At 41.0% G+C, this 24,860-nt stretch overlaps 1 protein-coding gene across 1 annotated transcript in view; it reads left to right on the top strand.

Moving 5' to 3' along the window:
- Positions 1–24,860, top strand: part of efhb (EF-hand domain family, member B) — a 55,246-nt gene that overhangs the window by 8,307 nt on the left and 22,079 nt on the right. The window contains exons 4-8 of the mRNA XM_072574964.1: positions 3,739–3,919; positions 7,099–7,209; positions 10,328–10,457; positions 11,409–11,492; positions 22,212–22,279. Coding sequence (XP_072431065.1) covers positions 3,739–3,919; positions 7,099–7,209; positions 10,328–10,457; positions 11,409–11,492; positions 22,212–22,279 — 574 coding nt within the window. The remainder of the gene's footprint in view (positions 1–3,738; positions 3,920–7,098; positions 7,210–10,327; positions 10,458–11,408; positions 11,493–22,211; positions 22,280–24,860) is intronic.

The following is a 24,860-nucleotide window of genomic DNA, read 5'->3' as shown; positions in this document are numbered from 1 at the left end:
CCCTTGTTAGGTCCACACTCTCCAACAAACCCCTCCACACCTGGCACCTTCCTCTGCCACTGTAAAAGATGTAAAACCTGTGTCCACATCTCCTCCCTCACCTCTGTCCAAGGCCACAAAATATCATTCCACATCTGGCAGAGATTTACTTGCACTCCTCAAACCTCATTTACTGCATCTATTGCTCTTGATGTGGTCTCCTCTACATCAGAGAGCCTGTTTGCAAACTTGCGAATGGTTCAGGAAACATCTCTGGTCTGTATGCACCAACCAACCGCACCTTGTGTAGCCATCCATTTCAACTCCCCCTCTCACTCCCTCCCATGAAATGTCCATACTGGGCCTACCTCCACCGCCAAAATAAGGCCATCACAAACTGGAGGAGGAACACCGCATTTTTCGCCTCGGGATCCTACAACCACAAGGCCTCAACATTGAATTGACCAGTTTCCAAATCTCATCTCCCCCACCCCACCCCAAATCCAACCATCTGACTTGGCTACACCCCCTTGACCTGACCTACCTGTCCATTTTCCTTCATACCTATCTGCTCCATACTTCCAACCTACCTACCACAATCAAAAATCTCCTACCTTCGCCCACCTATCACCATCCCCTCCCCCATTTATTACTCAGCTCCCTTCCCCCTCCCCAGTCCTGATGAAAGGTTAAGCCTGAAAAGTCAACTGTCTTGTTCCTCAGATGCTGCCTGCCCTGCTGTTCTTTTGCGGGCACCACACTTTTTGACTCCAACTTATCCCTCATCCCATAGTAGTCTCCTTTGTTTAAGCACAAGACATTGGAATTGGATTTTACCTTTTCACCCTCCATCCGTATTTTAAATTCAAACATACTGTCGTTACTCCTTCCAAGAGGATCCCTAATGATGAGATCATCAATTATTCCTGTCTCATTACACAGGGCCAGATCTAGGATAACTTGCTCCTTTGTGGGTTCCATTACGTATTGTTCAAGGGAACTGTCATGGATACATTCTATGACCTCCTCCTCAAGGCTAATTTAACAGGGTGAGGGGAAACTAGAAAAGAATAAAGGAGCCACAGTGACATCAGGGGACAGAGAAACGAAAACGGAATATGCTTTCAAATACCCAAAGCCTCGCACAAACCTAATTGAAGAAAATTGCAAATTGACAAAAATAATGATCTGCTGGACTTGAGGGGACACCGTCTTGAGATACACTCGGGATTCCTCCACAGGAGGTGGCCCTTAATGCCTGCCTGCAATGTCCCCTTCCTGCATTGAATTTTCATTGATCTCCTCACTGCTGCCTCACAGTTGGCTGTATTCCTCAAGTTATCTCACAGATTTAAAAATTGTGGTGGATGTGGAATGAAGCCCTTAATTGACAGTTAGTTGTCCATTAAGGCTTCAACAGGCCTTATAGTGGGTGGGATGCCTGATGCATATCAGGCCTCATGGTATGTGAGACAACTTGGAGGTGTGTGTAGAGGGGGTTGGTTGTACAGAGAAATGGCAGATTACCAAGTGCCCACTTTTACATGTCTACAGCACCACTCTAATCTAAACCCTGTCTACAAACACCTGTTCAGGAGATCATAAAATTCACTGTGATGGGAAGGCTAATTAAGACACATCTATCGTGTAATATCATTTCAAAATATATGACTCATAGTTAATTGTTAGATTATAGTAATTCATGTGCAGGTTAAAAATAATAGTGTGCACCAGTAATGGAGCACAAACAACTGTTATTAAAATTACCATTAAACTGTTTGTTATTGAGTTTTGCCTGAGGAAAATTGTTAGCAATAATACCATGAATCATTCCCTTCTTTTTCCCAAATAGCGTCATGTGATCCTTATTGTAAGACAAGGAAATTGAGGCCTCAGTTTTAGAATTATACTCTGGTAATGTAGTAGGCCCTCATTATCACACTGGGCATCCCCAACTCAGATTATCTGGTGAATACTTATAGGAGTTTGAGTGACTTGGGCTATGGAGCGATGTGTGGCAGATTCAGGGGAGAAGTCCAGGAAGGCACATCTCAACGTCAAAATTTCCTCCTATAGTTCTGCCACCTGCAAACGGACCCCACCACTAGAGGTATATATCCCTCCCCACCCCTATCCGCTTTCCACAAAGACCGTTCCCTCTGCGACTACCTGGTCAGGTCCACACCACCCAACAACCCACACTCCTCTCCTGGCACCTTGCCCTGCCACCGCAGAAATTGCAAAACCTGCACCCACACCTTCTCCCTCAACTCCATTCAAGGCCCCAAAGGAGCCTTCCACATCCATCAAAGTTTCACCTGCGCTTCCACACATCACTTACTGTATCTGTTGCTCCCCAAGTGGTCTCCTCTACATTGGGAAGACAGGACGCCTACTCGCAGAGCGCTTCAGAGAACATCTTCAGGACACCCGCACCAATCAACCCCACCACCCTGTGACTGAACATTTCAACTCCTTCTCCCACTCCGCTGAGGACAGGCAGATGCTGGGTCTCCTCCATTGCCACACCCTTACCATCCGATGCCTGGATGAAGAACACCTCACCTTCTGCCTTGGAATGCTCCACCCCATGGCATCAATGTGGATTTCACTAGTTTCCTTATTTCCCCTCCCCTGTCTTATCCCAGTTCCAACTTTCCAGCTCAGTACCACCCTCATGACCTGTCCCACCTGTCTATCTTCCTTTCCACCTATCCACTCCACCCTCCCTCCAATCTATCACCTTTACCCCCACCTCCGTTCACCTATTGCACTCTCAGCTATCTTCCACCTAGCTCCACCCCACCTCCCTTTTATCTCTCCACCCCCGAGGCTCCCATCCTCATTCCTGATGAAAGGCTTTTGCTCAAAATGTCGATTTGCTGCTCCTCGGATGCTGCCTGACCTGATGTGCTTTTCCAGCACCACATTCTCGACTCTAATCTCCAGCATCTGCAGTCCTCACTTTTGCATAGTTGACAGCAGCTCTCAGTCAAATCAAGGGGGATCCAAGGAACTAAGGGGATCTAAGCAGTAATCAAGGGCAGCCTCTGATACCAATCCTGGGTCTTATCAGAGCAGTCAGAGTCAGAAACCTCCTAAGGGGTGAGGAGCTGAATGGCCTATGGTCTTGATATTCCTGCTCTGTTGAGGGCTATTTTCCTCCTGAAATGAGAGAGAGAGGGAGAGGCAGGTATTACAGAAGATGAAAGTGAGTGGCACAGCTGTTATTGGTGCATGTGAGGTGGTGTCCTGAGTAAGTGAGTAAGCAGTGCAGAGGCCATGCAGAATTGGTGGTGTCAGGAGTTGAGATCGGTGAGGCAGAGTGAGAGAGGTGTTAAAGGCAATCGTAAAAATGGAAGGAATATTCTGGGATAGCTGGTGAGTGGAGAATTGTTATGGGAAAGGCGCAGAGTTAGATGGTACAGAAACTGCATGTAATCCATGTCACAGGGGCAGGAGCATTAATTAATGCAACAAGATTCGTGTAATTCAGTGAGAAAGCCCACTTGGTCTCAAACTGAGAGTCCCTTCAACAAAAATCTGCAACATTCAGCTCTATGTTATTAATATGGTCTCAGATTCATTACTGTTGACCTAGAAATAGTGCATGCAACCAAACTGAGTTGCAAATGGAACCTCCTGATGTGCAAAATATATTGGAATGTAGTTGCCCAGCAAGATTAGGAACTGGGAATAGACAAAGAGATGATTAATTTAATTTCAGTATATTGTAATAACCTTTTATTTCACATTTAGGCTGCATCATTGTTAAATCCACCACTGAGGACTCGAGTTCAGCAAATGTTTTTCGACAAAATTACCGCAGCATATCCAAGTAATCAGCGAGGTCCATTGGGAAAGTCTCATGATCAATCACCAGGTTTACCGAAAGGGATGGACATATATAATACTACGTTTGGCAGAAAAGGAGTCAAAGGTATGATTGCAATAAAGAGTCAACAAGCAAACAAAAGATTTGGCAATCTAAAATTATGTCTAAATCCTTAAGACTCTCACGATATATAAGATAAAAGGTAAAATTTTAAAGGGTTTTCAGGAACACAGTCTAGACTGTCTGCACATGCAAATCATTTAAGCTGGCAAGACAAGTTGAGGATACTATTAAACAAGTACGAGGAACCACTATATCTAAATAGGAGTTTGGAGTATAAAAGTTATGCAAAACCACTGGGTTATTATGCCCAATTCTGGGCACCAAACAGGCACAGTGTTGATATGGAGAAGGTGTTAGAGAGATTTATTAGACTGGAACTAGGAGTGTGGCATTTCTGTTCGCTTCAGCTGCTGGCTTTCTGGAACCCGGGAAAACACAGCCTGCAGCTACTAAATTCAAATCAACGGCAAAAATTGTAGTATGCAATCTCCATTCAATATTATAATTACAGCCCAGCCCCATCGAGTGGCTAGTGAGGATTTAAATTACCCTCATTGACTCTTTGTTGGAGTACAATGTGTGACCAGTATCCTCCAATACCTCATCCCTCTTTCCATTATTATTCATTCATGTGTCCAGTATGCATGTTAGGCTCAGGACATAATGCAGAAGTTAAACAAAACCTGAGTACACTCCATCTCCTTTACCGTATGACTCCTGTTCTCATTTAAATCTTTCACTTATACTACTCAGACATTCGTGTAGGAAGAAGAAGAGATAGGGGGACCTTTGCATGTGTCCTAACAAGTAGCTGTTATAGAATTGGCAGGGATGTCACAGGAATATCTTCATTGCACATTAGGCAGTTTTTGAAGAAGTAACAAAGAGGATTGATGAGGGCAGAGCGGTAGATGTGATCTATATGGACTTCAGTAAGGCATTCGACAAGCTTCCCCGTGGGAGACTGGTTAGATCTCATGGAATACAGGGAGAACTAGCCAACTGGATACAGAACTGGCTCAAAGGTGATAGTGGTGGAGGGTTGTTTTTCAGACTGGAGACCTGTGACCAGTGGAGTGCCACAAGGATCAGTTTTCGTCATTTATATAAATTATTTGGATGTGAGCATAAGAGGTATAGTTTGTAAGCTTGCAGATGACATCAAAATTGGAGGTGTAGTGGACAGCAAAGAAGGTTACCTCAGATTACAACAGGATCTTGATCAGATGGGCCAATGGGCTGAGAAGTGGCAGATGGAGTTTAATTCAGATAAATGCTGCATTTTGGAAAAGCAAATCTTAGGAAGACTTATACACTTAATGGTAAGGTCCTAGAGTGTTGCTGAACAAAGAGACCTTGGAGTGCAGGTTCATAGCTCCTTGAAAGTGGAGTCTCAGGTAGATAGGATAGTAAAGAAGGCGTTTGGTATGCTTTCCTTTATTGGTCAGAGTATTGAGTACAGGAGTTGGGGGGTCATGTTGCAGCTGTACAGGACATTGGTTAGGCCACTGTTGGAATATTGCGTGCAATTCTGATCTCCTTCCTATCAGGAAGATGTTGTGAAACTTGAAAGGGTTCAGAAAAGATTTACAAGGATGTTGCCAGGGTTGGAGGATTTGAGCTCTAGGGAGAGGCTGATTAGGCAGGGTCTCTTTTCCCTGGAGCTTCAAGAGGCTGAGGGGTGACCTTATAGAGGTTTACAAAATTATGAGGGGCATGGATAGGATAAATAGACAAAGTCTTTTCCCTGCTTTGGGGGAGTCCAGAACTAGAGAGCCTAGGTTTAGGGTGAGAGGGGAAAGATATAAAAGGGACCTAAGGGGCAACATTTTCACACAGCAGAATGAGCTGCCAGAGGAAGTGGTGGAGGCTAGTACAATTGCAACATTTAAAAGGCATTTGGACAGATATATGAATAGGAAGGGTTTGGAGGGATATGGGCCGCGTGCTGGCATTTGGGACTATATTGGGTTCGAATAACTGGTGGGTTGGACTGAAGGGTCTATTTCCGTGCAGTACATTTCTATGACTCTATCACTAGACATTCAATAACAATAACACTGATAGTTGTGTTTCCTCTTCCTTAAACGATGGACACAGGGATCAATGATAGGAACACTGAGTGGACAGGTAATTGAACTTGCGATGTCCCTGGTATATTTGGCTCAGCAACTCACTCTATAAATATGTTACTTTATTTCTAATTCATTTATGGAATTTGGGCACTGCTGGCTGTGCCAGCATTTGTTGGCTGGATGACATTTGAGATTGCTGTGGATCTGGAGTCACATGTAGGCCAGACCAGATAAAAATGGCATTTTCCTTTCCTAAAGGACATTATCGAACCAGATTATGTTTTCCTGACAATCAGCAACGGATTCATGGTCATCATTCCAGATTTAGTTTTTATATTGAATTCAAATTCCACCATCTTCTGTTTTGGGATTCAAATCCTGGTCCCCAGAACATTACATGGGTTGCTGGATTTATAGTCTAGCAATAATACCACTTGGCCATCACCTCCTCATAACTGAGATTTGAAGAAAGCTGTTGAGGTTTGCTTGACCCAGTGAAAGAAAATCATGAATCTCTTGGGATAATTTGTTGACTGTTAATTCACTCATTCCTGTTTGAAACTCTTGTTTATTATCAGTGCAATATAAGTGCATAAAGGTGAACCATTATACTACTATCAAAGGAATCACCCACTCCTCAATAAAGAACATCCACTCCATGTCCAGTCTTCATTTCTTATAAATGCTGGTTAATAGGATTTTGTGACCTGAGCTCACATCCATCTCTTCCACAAATTTGTCTCAAATTCCATTGTTCGTTTTGCAACCCAGTGAGACCTGTGAAATCCTTTGACTTATTTGAAGAAGTGAAAGGTAATGTATAAATGCAAGGTATTGTAAAAGGCAACACCTTTTTAAATACACCAGGGATAGGCAAAAACTATTGTCTAACTAGTAATGCCAACATCTCATGAAACAAATAAAAAACCCTCCTTAAATACTGTAAGAAGTGCTCGCTCTCTTGAATTAGCTTGAACCCATAGTCTTTTGATTCAGATGCTGTTGCCAATGGCAAAAGCTGATATGTAATTTGCTAGCTGCAGAATAATAAATATTTGAATGTTAAATATGAGCAGTCTTTATTTTGTGTCATTAACACTTATTAGAATTTGACTTCTTAAGGCAATATTGAAAATATGATTTCAGATATCACCGCTGGAGAGCTTGTAAATCCACCAAAGGCTCGACGACAAGTTTATGAAGAATCACAGGCAGGACATTCACTTTATGTCACAACACACAATGCTTACAATGTTGGTAAGGAAACACATGATTGAAATTTAATTTCAAAAGCCAGGTGGGGTGAGGTTTTGTCAGAGGTTAAAATGCAAAAAAAATGCCTAGAGCAGGAATCAAAACTGCCCCCATTCCACTCAGTTTGGTGTTTAATACAAGATGGAAGAGGTTATCCTACTTGTGGGAAGCAAGTTCGTTATTCAAATTTTATAGTATGGCTTCATGCCTTCATTTTAAGCCATTGTATTTTTAACCATGTGCAGCTTTCCTTCTCAGATCTCAGGATACTTTGGAAAATAAAGAAGGTGAGAGGGACTCAATCGATTTGGAAATACCTCTATAGTGCTGTTTATGGGCCAGTAGAAGCAGGAGTGTCTCTTCCAGGTCCAACAAGCTAACTCAGTAAATTTTTCCTGTGACCCTGACCCTCTCAAAATCCAAACCCACCACATAATTTCTCACCCTTCCTGACCTACTTGATTCCATACATTTTTGACCTTGTGAAGCAGATTTCCCACCCAAAATTCAGCCTGTCAATCTGGCTTCTTACGAGCAGGAACATCACCTAAACAAACCGTGCAGTTAAAATCTGCAGGACATCTGGAAAGCTGTTCTTACAGGTTCCCCAACTTCATAACAACACTCAAAACAGGTTGAACCTTTATTCAATGTAAAACCCAATTCAGGATTTTTGTAAGCAATATACAATTGCACTAAATTCAGTTCCATTACATGTGTCCGACTGCGCCAATTTAAATCCAGTAGCAATTGATACTGGAAGATGATAGAAATATAGATGTTTGAGAAAGGGGTTTTTATGTGGATTACTCTGGAGAAGCTAGGATTAGACTCATTCTTTTATTGACCAGACTTTGACATAATCTCCAGTAAGCAGGTTACCTTTCAGAAATGCCATGGGCTAAAATCTCAACTGGCTAAATAGGCGGGGCCTGCAGCAACACCTTATATAGAGAAATACGAATTGGCAATAAGTGACATGATATTTGAGAAGCATAGGCACCTTGCATACAGTGACTACAGCAGGAAATGAAGTAAACTAGGAACTCTTTAAGTTTCTAAACATTATGTGACAATAATAAAACATGTATCCCATCCACATTACCCTGCTTTAGGTTGGGATAATTTTAAATTTCTCTAACAATGGGAGCAACCCAACTTTTTAAACATATGGTTGTGGGGCAGAAACAAGAACCAATAATAATATTCTGGGAGACTGAGATAGAAGCTACTTTGGGGATCCTAATTACTTCAACTAATCCCTAATTAGCATAGGTGTATGAGTCTCCTGTTTGTTCCTAATATCAAATCTGGCAGTTTGGATTGAAATTTACTTGAAAATCAGTTACGTGTTACATTGGTGGGGCTAAAAACGTCATTGCTTTGTAAGCGCAAATGGGATGGGAGCACCATGAAAATTTTCTCTGAAGATTTCCCCTGCAATTGATTCTGCCTGTAGCAGCAAGTATCGCATAGTATATTCAGTTTAATATTATAGTAAATAATTCATAAATATAAAATATTAGGCAGCCTTGTAAAATTGATAGAGTGATAATAGTAACACTAGTAAACATGCAGAGTGATTGATTTCTTTATTGCCTCCCATTTCTGGAGTATTTTACTTCACTTCATATTATCCACCATTTCTTATTTGCATCTAAGCACTTGCCAGTTTCTCTGATTAATGATTGTGAGGATATTATGAGAGAAACATATATTGATTGATTGTTTGATTGTTTCTGTGCTCAAAAAGCAAGGTTTCTTTTGACAATCCCTGGCAGTTTAGTGGAACTTGAGATCCCATCAATAGGTGATATAATGCATCAATACTTGTTCTTGAGGGTTTGCAGCTGGTGCAGGTAGCAGACAAAATCTTTAAAAGTATAGATGCTTTTTGATTTGCTGTTTTAGAAACTGCAATGGAATAGTTTTGAGCCGTGTATGTTGGATGATCACATTTTTAAAAAATAGAATATTGAATGAAAGGAACTGATTCTATTAAAAATGTATTTATACTGATCAGACCATTAAGCTGTGGTTAGTTGCATTGGATCATTTGTCATGAGTTTTCTTCTGTATCAAAAATGCAAGTTGTGTACAACAACCTTGGCAAGTCATTCAAGTAAGCTAGAGGTGTTCAGTATACCAATATGCTTATTAAACATTCACATTCATATGCTGGCCTGCTATTTTTAAAAACTGAGCAAATTTATTAATACTGCTTCAGACAAGTGAACCCATTCTCCAAATTAAATGATTAAAGAAGCACAATTTCACTATTCATCCAGAAGCATGGCATTGTTTCCATACAGATTCTGTAGTTATGTATTTGCTACTCCAAGCCATTTGTTTTTACTTTATTTGCTAGTAAAAAATTAGGTAAATCCATTATCAAGCAAAATATTGCTAAACAAGAAACGAAATGTATTTCTTTGTGCAGCAGTTTACTTAATTTGAAGACCAACTGGCAGACACATCAAACATTATTTTAAACAATAGCCATCATATTCTCTAATGGAGAAATATGCTGGGAATTACTCTGTAGCCCACCCAGCTAGAAGATAGAAGATTGACAGAAAGTCTGCATACCTTGCAGAAGCAATGTTTTAGTTCAAGCTTAATAAGGCAGTACACAGCCCATATCAATCCTTTAAGAGTGGAAATTCTTGTGCATTGCTACCCGTTCCCTCCTGGTGATTTAAAGAAAGACTGTGTGGGAAAAAAAAACTTTTCCTCAATGTTCCTTAACTTATCCCTTTTACATTGTAGTCAGTTTAGTTCATGTAGTGTGACAGATAAACTACATTCAAGATATAAAACAAGAATCATCAGTGATAAGCACACAAACATAAGTTGAGCCATATATGTCAAAAGCAGTTTTATTCTGTTGTACATTTGCAAATAATATCTTAAAATAACATAACATACCTATTTCCTTTATTCGACTAAGGTATTTCCTGAATTCTTTAATTCTAAATTCTCAGTCTGGAGCAAACTATACAACTGTAATTGAGAGGTTGCTTCAGAATGTCAGCAGTTGTTTAGTGGTGGTGCAAGAATTTAAAATGAGACATGTAATAGTGGCCAAAATTTATATTGTTTTTGTGAACTATTTTCATAGGGGAGCAAAGGGATAGAAATTACGATTGGTCAAGACACAGCAAATATAGTGCATTTGGAATAGAGACTCCTTACTTTAATGATGGAAGATTAACAGCAAAATCATTACAATGGTTAACTGATGTACAACAGTGAGTATCTATTCTAAAGACTAACCGTAGCAACATCTTGTATCTTTTCTGTTCAAAGAAAGGCCATGAAATCAGACTGCTTTATAACTACACTTTTCCAGTTATGGATTTCTCATACCATAGCTTAAAAATGTGTTGCTGGAAAAGCGCAGCAGGTCAGGCAGCATCAAAGGAGAAGGAGAATCGACGTTTCGGGCATATGCCCTTCTCCTTTGATGCTGCCTGACCTGCTGCGCTTTTCCAGCAACACATTTTTAAGCTCTGATCTCCAGCATCTGCAGTCCTCACTTTCTCCTAGTTGATTTCTGATACCATGGTAACTTCAAAACTAGACACTTGCATCTATGGATCCTACTTCTAAGTTTAATAAAGGATTCAATTGTTGTTTAGAATTTTTGTTTGAGTACTTGTCTGATGCATCTCCATTGACCTCAGACAGAAATCCCACCTCCTTAGACCTCAGGGCGGTAAACAACATACTTCATATGGCTATATTGTCTTCATTTATGTATCATAAAGGCTAATCAGAAAGTTCACACACTGAACATAACCTTTGACCTTAGACAAGCCTGTCAATTTGCTATTGACCATGCTTTCAAGGAAACACTAAATCGATCAGCAGCCACATTAATAAACAGTTTATCATGAAAATCTCATCAGACAGTTTAAATGTAAAAAAAAATGTCACATGGGTATTGGAACTGGTAGTGCCTACAAAAGTGGCTGACATGTTGGGCAGTAGTCACAATTAAGTATTCATATTGACGCTCTGTTACTTTGCTGAATGTGGAGTAGGGCTTGTTAGAATAGCTAATCTTCTCCTGCCTGTAATTTTTAAATGTTTATAAGTTCTGAGCTTAATAACCTGTGATACCTCTTTCTTATACTTTGTTTAAATAAGAAATATCTGGCTAAAATGTTCACTAATACTGCTGCTTCTTTATAATAAAGACGAAATTCTGCAAAGATCATATCAAAAAAGGTTGATGACTTCAGAGAAAAAACTCAACATCAAATTGGAAAAGTCCTTGATCCGTAAGTCAAACTTGAATTTTGGAAGAATGACTTCAACATAGTTCATATATTAGCCCTCAGGTAGTTTACATTTATTTAGGGAAAATACTCGCCAATAAAGTCGATCAATCTGGTGGAATTTCAGCAGAAATAATAACGGCAGATTTTTTTGTCTTTTCTGTCAGAAATAATAAGAGGAAATTTGACTATGAGAAATAAATATGAGGGAGATCTTTAACCTTTAACCCATTTATTCAAGAAAAGCTTGGTTTTGTCCCTTTTCTCTAGGTTACTTTGTCTTGTAGCTACATTTTTTATTTGTTGGTGATAGATGGGTACTGCATCAAGCACTATGTTAGTCTTTTCAACTTTAGACAGGCTATTTCAAGTGACATTTTTGGACTAATACCTGAGAAATGACCATGATGAAGAACAATTGTAATAGAAGCTTGACTGGGTTAAAATAATGTCCCTTAAGAAATATGCCTGCCATTTCTAACTTCTATCTATTGTCTCCAGTTCACATAATGCAGTTGTCTCCCAATCCCCTTGGAAATGACCTGACAAGCCACCTGGCTGTAACAATCACTGCAGAGTTCAACAATAAGAACATTCCACTTCCAACTCCTCCCTGTTTCCCTGTCTCTTTCTCACATTTGGTGTTATTGCGTTGCCTTTAGTGAGCTCTGCATGTAAGTTGAGCAATTGGAAACACGGGTGATCTAATACTGGTAGTTAATAGGTGAGAATTTCCACAGGTGATTTGGTTGTGAGAAAAGCCATCAGTTGCATGTGATAGCATTTCCAAAGATAAGAAAAAGAGAGAAAAAGAAAATTTGACAAATAGTTGATCATAGTTGAGCAGGACTGGTCCCTTTGATCTTCTCCCTCTCTTATTGCTTATATATTTCTATGTCCACATGTTGAAAATTACTTTGAGGAATCTCCAAGAAAAACAAAACACAGAGCATATTCTGTGTGACAAGCTTCATTGTCTGTCACTAAGAATGGCTGTGTTGCACCATCATTGGCTAAGACAGCTGAATTTGTAGGACATAGCTACTAGAGTACAGCTGTTGGCTAGTGAGAGAATTAACATGAGTTACGCTGTTTGATCGTGTCCTCAAAGGTTTATCTGGTGGAGACAGTTTTCTCCATAATCACAATAGTGGACCAAAGTCATTTTATTTCCATTATGAGGGCATTATTCAAAATGTACTGTAGCGCAAGTGCTGTCTTTTTAGATTAAAGACAGATATCGCTTAAAGGCAAAGATCTGTAAGGTATTCTGGGTTACCAATGGCGGCTAAATTAGGTATCCTCACAATTCAGTATATGATGACATTTCAAAAACAAGACATGAACTTAGTGAATCAGTAGAAGAGGCTATCCACAAGTTCAACACCAAAGGTAGCAGGCTATAGACAGTGCTAAGTACTTACATAGCAAATAAATTAGACACATTTCTATAGCCTTATTATTTTCAGCTGTGAATGATAATGAACAAACTCGGCAAATAATAGTAGTTTCCTTGAACATCTTCATTCCTTATTGTGGTGGAGCTGAGCATATTGGTAAAAAAAAGTTTATAAATGTTTTGACCCAAAAGTCAAATTTTCCTAATTTTTCCTGTTCCCAAGGTAACTACGATCATGAATAATTGTGTTCAAGAGACTGAGTCCAATAGGCATAAAATATGGCTTATCTCAACAAAGATGAGGGCCTCCTAGATATAGTGCTAAAGACCTGCTGCTTCCTTAACAAAACAATTCTAATATTGCTCTGACACTATCATCTCCCTGATAATGTGGAATTTATTCTGGTATGTACCATCTTCAAAAAATAGGAACTAGTTTCTAACTAGATGAGACTACCTACCGTATGGAAACAGGCCCTTGGGCCCAACAAGTCCATAATGACCCTCCAAAGAGTAACCCACCCAGACCCATTCCCCATATGTACCCCTGACTAATGCACCTAACACTGTGGGCAGTTTAGCATGGCCAATTCATCTGACCTGCACATCTTTGGACTGTGGGAGGAAACCGGAGCACCCGGTGGAAACACATCAGACACGGGGAGAATGTAAAACTCCACACAGACAGTTGCTGAAAGTTGGAATTGAACCCAGGTCCCTGGTACTGTGATGTAGCAGTGATAACCACTGAGCTACCATTTCTAACTAGTTTCATAACCACCCTCTAAGCTTCATTTCTGAAACCCTGTCACAGGATGAGGGCATTGCTGGGCCAGGATGTATTGCCCATCCCACTTTGCTGATGAGCAACCTTCTTGAACTGCAGCAATTCATTAGCTGTGGGTGCACCCACACTGCCATGAGATTGGGAGTTGCAGGACTTTGACCTAGTGACCCAGAAGGACAGGTGATATATTTCCACGTCAGAATGGTGATAATGATGAAAGAGCCACAGGCAGTACTGTTCAGCTGAATGTCAGAAAATGCAGCACATCAGTCCAAAAGACAAGGCTTTTGGCATGTTCTCGAAATTCTCTTCATTGCAGATATAAGCCTTTAGCCAATTCAGTACACTCCAGTTGATATCAAGAACTGATTGAAAGCACTGGATACTGTAAAAGTATGGATTCTGACAGTATCCCAGCAATTGTACATGCCCAGCCAAGCTGTTTCAGCATAGCTACAACACTCGCACCTATTCAACTCCATGGAAAGTGCCCAACCATGTCCTGCATACAAAAAGCAGGACAAATATAACCCAGCTAATTATTGCCTCCTTTGTCTCAATTATCTCAACTCGCAATTATCATTGTCATTAATAGCGTGATCAAGTGAGATGTGCAAAGGAACAAGCTACTCACTAGCATTCAGTTTAGGTTCCATCAGAACCACTAAACGTCTGACTTCAGTAGTGCCTTAGTCTAAACATGGACAAGGGTCGAATTAAAGAGGGGAAATAAGGGTAAATTACCTTTAATACATAGGCAGCATTTAACCAAGTGTAACATCCAGAAACCTCAGCAAAACAGGAGTGACTGGGAATTGGGAACACTTTCTGCTGGTTGGAGTTATTCCGAACAGAAAGGAAGTTGGTTGTGGTTGTTTGAGGTCTGTCTTCTGAAACATAGCACATCCCTGCAGGAGTCTGTCTGCATAGTGTCCCGGGCCCAATCATTTTCAGTTGCTTCATCAATGACCATCCCTCCATCACAAGGTCAGAAGTGCGATGTTCCCTGATGAATGCACAACGTTCAGTGACATTCACAACTCCTCAGATACTGAAGGTAGTTTTGTATAAATGTACCCAAAGGTCCAAGGCTGAACATCCTGGACTGTTGAAGTGTTCCCCAACTGGGAGGGAATAGTCCTGCCTGTTGGTTGTTTTGCAGTGTCCATTCATCCGTTGTTGTAGCATCTACTCAGTCTGTCCAATGTCACGGCATCCTTGCCTGCAGCGTTTGAGGTAGACCATATTGGCCGAGTCACACGAGTACTCACCGCGTACAAGGTGGGAGGTGCCCCTACGTGTAATGGTGGTACCTGTGCCAATACTTTGACACATCTTGCAGCGGCTGCCATAACAGGGTTGTATGGTGTTGTTGTCCTGAAGGCTGCGCAAATGATCTGTTTAATGTTTGGTGGTTGTTTAAAAGTGGGAAAAGGAGATGTAGGGAATGTCTTGGTGAGGTGCTCATCCTCATCAATACTGTATTGAAGGCCGTGAAGAACATGGTGTAGTTGTTCGGCTCCCGGGAAGTACTGCACAACCAAGGTACCCTAACTGTTGCAGCCTGTGTCTATCCCCTGAGGAGGTCATTATGGTTACTTGCTGTGGCATGTTGGAACTGGTGATCGCTGAGTTGAGCATCATACCTTGTTCTTATGAGGGCATCCTTGAGCAATGTCAAGTGTCCGTCACATTCCTTCTCATTCAAACAGATTCTGTGTATATGGAGGGCTTATCTGTAGGAGATGACTGTTTTAGTATGTTTCAGGGAGAAGCTAGAGAAGTGTATCATTGTGAGGTTATCTGTGGGTTTGCAGTACAGTGTGAGGTGCTGAGGTGCCCATCCCTGATGGAGATGCATTAGTCCAAGTGAGACAGACACTAAAGAGTAGTCCATATGAAGTCTCATGGTGAGATGAAGCTCATTGATATCACTGTGTAATTGTTTCAGTTACACTTCGCCAAGGGTCCCAAGAAAGAAAATGTCATCAATATATCTGGTATATAGTGTTGGTTGGAGGTCCTGTGCAGAAAAGAATTCTTGTTTGAACTTGTGCATGAAAATGTTGGCATATTGGGGTGTAAATTTGGTCCCAAGGCCGTTCCGTCTGGATGAAGAACTGGTTGTCAAAGGTGAAAATGTTGTGATCGAGAATGAAGTGAATAAGTTGTAGCACAGTGCTCAGAGATTGGCAGTTGTTCGTATTGAGTACTGAGGCTGTTGCCCTGCTGCAGTCATTGTGGGGGATGCTGGTGTAGAATGCTGATGTGTCCATTGTGATGAGGGAAGTTCCCAGTTCGAATGGTCCATGGGTGCTGAGTTACTATAAGAAATCTGTAGTGTCATGACAGAAGCTGGGGGTCCCCTTTACATTAGGTTTCAAGATGAGGTGCCGGAAGATTGGAGGTTGGCTAACGTGGTGCCACTATTTAACAAAAGTGGTAAGGACAAGCCAGGGAACTATACATCGGTGAGTCTGATATTGTTGGTGGGCAAGTTGTTGGAAGGAATCCTGAGGGACAGGATGTATATGTATTTGGAAAGGTAAGTATTGATGAGGGATCATCATGGGCTTTGTGCATGGGAAATCATGTCTCACAAACTTGATTGAGTTTTTGGATAGAAGTAACAAAGAGGTTTGATGAGGGCAGAGTGGTAGATGTGATCTATATCGACTTTAGTAAGTCCAAAGTTTGTGAGAAGCTTTGTAGCTCAGGTGCTTGTTGTTGTGGTTCTGTTCACCGAGCTGGGAATTTGTGTTGCAGACATTTCGTCCCCTGTCTAGGTGACATCCTCAGTGCTTGGGAGCCTCCTGTGAAGTGCTTTTGTGATGTTTCCTCCGGCATTGCAACACAAATTCCCAGCTTGGCGAACAGAACCACAACAACTTCAGTAAGCTGTTTGACAAGGTTCCTCATGGGAGACTGATTAGCAAGGTTAGATCCCATGGAATACAGGGAGAACTAGCCATTTGGATACAGAACTGGCACAAAGGTAGAAGACAGAGGGTGGTGGTGGAAGGTTGTTTTTCGGACTGGAGGCCTCTGACCAGTGGAGTGCCACAAGGATCGGTGCTGGGTCCATTACTTTTCATCATTTATATAATTGATTTGGATGCGAGCTTAATAGGTATAGTTAGTATGTTTCAAGATACCCCATAACAGTGGACAGCAAAGAAGGTTACCTCAGATTACAACAGGATCTTGATCAGATGGGCCAATGGCCTGAGGCGTGGCAGATGAAGTTTAATTTAGATAAATGCGAGGTGCTGCATTTTGGGAAAGCAAATCCTAGCAGGACTTATACACTTAATGGTAAGGTCCCAGGGAATGTTGCTGTACAAAGGGATCTTGGAGTGCAGATTCACATCTCCTTGAAAGTAGACTCACAGATAGATAGGATAGTGAAGAAGGCGTTTGGTATGCTTTCCTTTATTCGTCAGAGTATTGAATACAGGAGTTGGGAGGTCATGTTGCAGCTGTACAGGACCTTGGTTAGGCCACCTTCTGAATATTGCGTGCAATTCTGGTCTCCTTCCTATTGGAAGGATGTTGTGAAACTTGAACGGGTTCAAAAAAGATTTATAAAGGATGTTGCCAGGGTTAGGATTTGAGCTATAGGGAGAGGTTGAATAGGCTAGGGCTGTTTTCCCTGTAGTGTTGGAGGCTGAGGGGTGACCTTCTAAAGGTTTATAAAATCATGAGGAGCATGGATAGGACAAATAGACAAGGTATTTTCCCTTGGATAGGTGAGTCCAGAACTAGAGGGCACAGATTTAGGGTGAGAGGGAAAAGACTTAACTTGGGCAACTTTTTCACACAGAGGGTGGTATGTGTATGGAATGAACCTCCAGAGGAGGTGGTGGTGGCCAGTACAATTGCAACATTTAAAAGGCATCTGGATGGGTACATGAATAGGAAGGGTTTGGAGGGACATGGGCTTGATGCTGGCAGGCGGGACTAGATCGGGTTGGGATATCTGGTCGGCATGAACGAGTTGGACCCGAAAGGTCTGTTTCCATGCTGTACATCTCTATGACTCTATGACTGTATGCCTTTGACATTGCCAGAGAAGTTCTCACACAGGGTCCCATTGCCTGATACAATGGGACATCCTGGTGTGTTGGCTTTGTGTATCTTCGGGAAGCAATAGTATTGTGTACGCGAGAAGTACGTGGAATGAGGACAAGTAGGGAACTCTGAAGGACTGGATCAAAAGTCCTCATCAATGATTTTAGCTCACAATTGTGTTCTTTGGTCAGATCGGCTGGTAGTTGCCTGTCATGTTCGTGGTTATTCAGTTTCTTGCAGTGGTTTGTTCTATTCTGAATGACCACGGGATCCTGAATGATCAGGACTTTTTATCCAGTCCTTCAGAATTCCCTACTTCTTTCTTAAGTGCCTAGCCACAGTGAGACCACACTTCAAGGAATCACCTCGTGTCTGGAAGTACATGCTGAGGCCACACTAGGCTGAGAGACTACCACTTACAGCTGAAAGACTACCGTGCTAGGCCAAAAGACTGCCACACTGGGCCACTGAGAGACCACTATGTTAGGCAGAGAGACTGCCGTGCCAGACTGAAAGCCTTTTTAGCAAAGTGGAAGTGTGTGGTCGAACAGGGAGAGTAGCAGTATGGAAAACTGCCTGAGGTAGAAAACAGAGGGTTGGATTTTACCAGAAATTGGCTTGTGTTAATTTTGGTGTTGTTCATGGAAGGTTTCTCTCTGTGGGTTCAAGTGACATGACTCATGCTATTTTCTGAAACTCTTCATAATAGCCTTTTACCATGTCTCTATGATGCCAATTTGTCCCATCTTCCCTCTCATCACAGACAGAAATACTCTCTCCTATCCTGTGATTCCTGTCCCCACCATCATCTGTAAAGCCCTGCTGTGCATGTGGGCAAGCACCTGTCAGTCAGGAGTTGCACTTCATTATGTACATACCAGGAGGCAAACTAAAACTGAACCCTTCTCAGGATATATGCGGTGAAGCTGACGCTTCATTGCAAATACAAGTACACATTCTTAAAGATATTGCAGAACTAAACTGTCAGCAAGAGAGCTAAGAGTGAAATGAGGAGAAACTTCTTTCCCTAGAGAGTTGTCTGAATTTTGAAAGTGCTGTCTAAGAGTGGGTGGAGACGGATTCCATAGGAAGTTTCAGAAGAGAGCTGGCTGGACATTTGAAATTGAATAATTTAGAGGGTTACTAAAATAGGACTGATGTTTGAGACTAGCTGGGTAGCTTTCAGGAGCTGGTGCAGAAATGATGGGCTGAATGGCCTCCTTCTGTACTGTAGAATTAATTCTTCCCAATGCCGAGCAGAGCCTCACAACTTCTCATTTTTCATTCACTTTTATGCAGCATCAGCCAAAGCAAAGAGTAAACAAACAAACAGAATGCATTGAACTGCCTTCCCTTTTAAGCAATACCTCGTTTATGGTCATTAAGTGATTGCTGAACCCAACTCTCATCTGCCCAAGGATCAATTAAGTCCTGCTTGGCTTGTTATGCCTGACACTGCAGCACTGTATCTTCAGGAGGTGATTTGCTTGTGCTCAATGCTATTTTCCTTCTCAGACGATTGCTGCCATTTTCCCAGCTTGTCAACATTGATCACATCCCATCATTACCTGCTGTAGTTGTGCAGAGCACAGCATGCTAGGGTTATACAGCATGCCCTGACTGGACTGTATGGCAAGGCCCTCTCAGAATGATCTAGGCATTGCAGCCTTACCTTCAGTGAACCTATTGTCAGATCTGCTCCACCTTGGCCCGGATTGAGGGATGGGCAGATATGACAATACTGTGGCTTTAAAAGGTGTATTTTGTTCTGTGTTTTTTTGAAGAAAGGTTGAGACAAAGGCACTGACCAGTTTGTTCAAAGCCAATAAAGTAAAGAGCATGTGACACCTTGGAGGTTTTTTTTAAAGTGTTGGTACAATTGAAGCAGCCTGAATGGGTGGAGTCAAGCTCCCATAGAGAACCAGGATTTCTAGTTTTGCTTTCAGTAACTGTTGAGGTTGTGAAAGTTGCTACATCTGTCTCTTTTTTGCTGCAGCTAAAAAGCCTGAGTTCTCTTCCTACTACCAGAATTGCATATGGGACTATCTATTTTACTGAATTTGCCTCTGCCGAGGGTGTGCTTAGAGATGCTTCCATATTGGAACAGTTAATGAGTAGTTTATTATTTTATTAAGTGTTTAAACCCAATTCTTTTCATTTTGTCTCTATTCTAACTATGGTGTATGAATAAAACATATCTTGCTTAAAGCCTGGTAGTTTGACCAACGTATTGCATCCGGAACACAACACCTGGCACTTTTTGTCTTTATAATAAGAAAATGTTGGGGTCTAGGCTATCTCCATGACATAGTTTGAGGGGATTTGGTGTGGTCCATAACACAGCTTTGTATCTGCACTCGTCTCAGTTGGGAAATTGTGTGACAGAGTCAGCTATATCCTGAGGGGTGACTTGATAGAAGTCTATAAAATTATGAGATGGATAGATAGGGCTGATGGTATGAATATTTTCCAGAGCTGAAATGTCAAAGGTGAGAGGGGACAAGTTCCAAAGAGATGTAAGGGGCAAATTCTCTACACAGAGTGGTGTGATTTTGGAATGTGCTGTCAGGACTGGTGATGGTAGAAGCAGATATGATAAGGGTGTTTAGGAGACTTTTAAATAAGAACATGAATATGCAAGGAATGGGGGAATGTGAACCAAGGGCAAGCAGAGGGATTAGTTTAATTTGGCATCATGTTTGGCACAACATCATTGGCTGGAGGGCTTGTTCCAGTGCTGTACAGTTCTGTGTCCGATGTTCTGTGTATATAATCATACAGCACTTTCAATGCAAAGTGTACACAGTCCATAACACCAGCTAAGCTGATGCAACATTGAACTTGTCACAGACAAATAAGATGAAGTGGTATGATCTGGCACAAATTACATCAGTAAATAGCCTTAATACATGGGTTGAGAGTTGTGGAACCCCACATTGGTCACCAGAGGCTCTTTGGAACCAGTCAGTTGCAAAAGGTTTAGTGCAGCTGAACACCTTGAGACCATTGTGATAGAATGACTATCCATAACTATCCACTCCTTCATGTTGCTGTTCATGCTCCAACAGCTGGCATTGTAGTGTGACCATGTCCCAGAACATCGTCAGCTCGCTGTTACACTGCACCTCACACATCTGGAGGAAATGGCTTTGAGTCTGATGGACTCATGGGCAATAGATGGACATGTGGACAGAAACCTGGCAGACAGAATGTAATGTGGGAAACTGTGAGGCTGTGCACTTTGGTAGGATGAAGATGTTGAATGGAGAAAGGAACAGCACAAAGGGATTTAAGACTTCATGAGCATTCATCACAAAAAAATTAGCATCCAAGTCCAGCAGGGAATAGGGAAGGCAAATGGAATGTTACCTTTATTTCAAAGAGAAATGAGTATAAAAATAGGGAGATCTGAAACTATTCAAGACATTTGTTGACCCATAGCTGGAAAATTATAAAGAGTTTTAGTCCCCTTATCTAAGGAAAGATAGGCTGGCATTGGAGATGCCGGAACATCTCTTGGTCCTAGTTTCTCTGTATCTTCATTGTACTGCAACTATATAATGACAGCCCTGGCTCTGGCTGGATTCATTGGTCATAATGCCAATAAACCTGAGTGAGAAGTATTAGAGAAAGAAAAGATCCTTAATAATGAGAGCAACAGCATTTGCACCATTCTCCAATTATGGTTTGGCATACACTTCCATCCAGTGGGACGTGGAGGATTTCAATTGGGGCAATGGAATGTCTCTGCTTGGCACTTTTGACATAGGACCTTTATACTGATGAATGCAGCTCAAGTTATTTCATACAAATGAGGCAAGAGATTGCAGGTATCTTTGCATATTGATAACTTGTTCTCCCACCAATACATTTCCCTGTGCAAGCAATGTGGTGATAACTCTGCCCACATAGATTCAAGAGAGGTTTGGTTTCAGAACTGAGTAGAAAGGTCAAGATCACGGTTTTTGCAGTAGAGGGAATTGGTGAGGGAACAGATCCAGGCCAGAGCTGTGGAATTTGGCTTTGTGAACTTTGAGTTTGATGAGCTTGTGTTCAGGGTTCCAAGTGAGAGTCAAGAGGAACAGCAGTACTTTTTTTTTTGGCTTGGACATTGTGAAATGCATTCTGCAAATTTAGTTTCCCTGAGTGCAGTCAGTGATAGAATTTAGTACCTCATGGCAAGCCAGTCATGCACTAGAGATCTCATGCAGGCATCGGACCCTTAAGACAGCAAAACCCCCAGTGCATTTCGCTAAGGAATGATTAAATGATATATCTTGTCTGTGGTGCATTTGTGTTTGCCAATGTGCCCACATTTCCTACTTGCTGATTTGGGCACTTAAGTGGCTCAGTGATGACACCATGGAGTCAATTTTGTGATTCTTTTGTGGTTCATTTTTGAAAATTCATTTTGCTATTAAAAGTTGCCTGGATTTTAATGTCTCTTTTCTCTTGGTTCTTTCAGAAATGCAGATACTCGGAAAATTCCTCCTGATCACACATTTGGTGTTTTACTACATCCTGATAAGTATGGTAAGGATTCAAACGTAAATAGAAATTTCCAGTAGAATAATCATTAATTTTACTTTTGGCAAATATCTACATCCAAAAGTTGATTATGTAGTTTTAAATATCATTGTGCCAGTGTTGTATTTATTTCGTGTTGTTCTTTTGTATTGATAAATCAAACTTGTATACAGTCAAAGACACAGAGAGGGAATTTCACACATTGCACCAACTCCTTTATATGAAAAAATACCCCTGTCTTAAAGCAAAACAGAAATTGCTGATGAAACTCTGCAGGTCTTGCAACATCTGTGGGGAGAAAGCAGAGTTTAATGTTTCGGGATCGATGACTCTTCATCAGAACAACTCTGTTTTAGGCTGGTTTACACAAAGCTTCTCATGCTGAGCAGAAAGCTCTTTGAATTTATCATGAGCTGATTCCACAAACAGTCTGGGTATGGAGGTAATGTGAACTCTCGCCCAACAACCTGGGTCACTCATAGAGTCATACAGCACAGAAATAGACCCTTCAATCGAATGAGTCCATGGTGATCATAATCCCAAATTAAATTAGTCCCACCTGCCTGGGCTTGGCCCATATTCCTCCAAATATGTCTTATTGATGTATGTTTCTAAACATATTTTGAACGTTATAACTGTACTTGCATCCACCTCTTCCTCTGAAAGTTCATTCCACACACAAATCACTCTCTTTGTAAAAAGGTTGCCCTATCATGTCTTTTTAAAATCTTTCTCCTCTAATGTTAAAAATATGCCTCCTAGTCTTGAAATCCCCCACCCCAGAGAAGAGTCAGCTGCCGTTCACCTATCTATACACCTCATCATTTTATAAACCTAAATAAGGTGACCTCACAATCTCTAATGTTCCAGTGAAAAAAGTCCCAACCTATTCACCATTCAAGCAGTGCAAGGCCATGGGTGTATCCGTAGTTGTTGATCAATGATCAGTGCAGAACTGTGAGGGTTTGCATAGTTATTCATCAGTGACCAGTGCAGGGCCATGAGGTAGGAGCAGAAATATTTGATCTGTGATCAGGACAAGGTGGTAGGAGTGAGCAGCGGTTATTAATCAGTAACCAAAGCAGAACAATGTGTGGGTATTGAACTTCTTCTGGTACTATATGGTGGATTTAAACTCTTGGTATTGACCATTATAGTTATCTGTTCTTCCTATCTTTGAACATTATAGAGGACCTCACAGATTCTTGTGGAATGATGACTCCCTCCTCTTGTCCATCAAGGCATCAAGGCAATGACAGAGAACCTTGGAGCACACTATTTGCCTTGATATGCTGCAATATAGCATATTTTACTTATATAGCATCTTTAACATAATAAAACATCCCAAGGTGCTTCAAATGGGTGTTTATAAAGCAACTTATTAAGGAAAGAGTTGGTCGGATGATCAAAGGTTTGGTCAAAGACATAGGTTTTAAGGAACAGCTTAAAGGAAAAATACAAGGTGGAGAGGCAAAGAATTTCAGATGAATATTTCAGAGTTGGACTTGGGGAACCAAAGGCATAGACACCAAGGGTGGAGCAGTTAAAATTGGGAGTGCTGAAGAGGTCAGAATTAGATGAGTGCTTAATCTCAGATTTCATGGGGATGGAGGAAAATATCAAGACTAGGAGACATCTTAAAAATGATGTTTAGCATTTTAAAATCAACACGCTGCTTGACGAGGAGTGAATGTGTGGATGATGGTGAATGGAACTTGGTGTGAGTGGGGACACAAGGAGAGTATGATGCTGGAAGCTAGCAAGGACCTATTAATTGGCTAATCATTAAAAATTGGTAACAGTATGATTACACAAGCATTCTTTATGATATAAAGTTGCCTCATTACTTGCAGTGGATCACTACACTACGGAAGTGTTTCATTGTAAAGTGTTTGGGTGTTCTGAGGTCATGATAAGTCATCTTACAAATGAAAGAAATATTTATTTTAATATGAGCTCTGCTGACATTAAAGAATGCTGGGGTTACCAATCGTAAATTTGATTTGGGTTTATTAGCAAAGTAAAAGAATATATTTGGAAGCTTGTTTATAGGAATATTGAATCATGATTACTTATTTCAAGAAATGTGTCCTCAATTTATATTTCTGGTTGCCAATCACAGAATCGATATGTTCTTTACATGTGGAACATAAATAAACAATATGAAGTATAGGAGAGACAGAAATTATTTTTGCAGCTCAAGCCAGATTTACTGATTTTTAATGACGTAATGTTATTATTACAGTTGACACTGAAGTGAATGTGTGGCATTAAAGGTTTAATAATGTTGGTATGTACAATACTGAAACTATTAGGATGGTTATATGTTGTACTGAATATATTATTTTGATTGGTGAGTTATGCTTGGCAGGATTAGTGATGTTTTTATTTTAATATACTAGAAACCATGTAAAGGGCCAAAGCCGAAAATACAACTTTTTAACAAGGTTGAAAAGAGTAACAAAAGGAAATCCTGGTAAATCCTGAACAGTCTTTCCTTGATATTACACTTGGGTTTTAAAAACTTGAAGGTGAAGAAACAAGGAAGAACATAGGAACAGGAGTAGGTCAATCAGTCTGTTCTTTC

Source organism: Chiloscyllium punctatum, chromosome 8 (assembly GCF_047496795.1).
Source record: "Chiloscyllium punctatum isolate Juve2018m chromosome 8, sChiPun1.3, whole genome shotgun sequence".
Taxonomy (NCBI): domain Eukaryota; kingdom Metazoa; phylum Chordata; class Chondrichthyes; order Orectolobiformes; family Hemiscylliidae; genus Chiloscyllium; species Chiloscyllium punctatum.
Note: the sequence above shows the minus strand (reverse complement) of the source record. Positions and strands in the feature narration are given on the sequence as shown.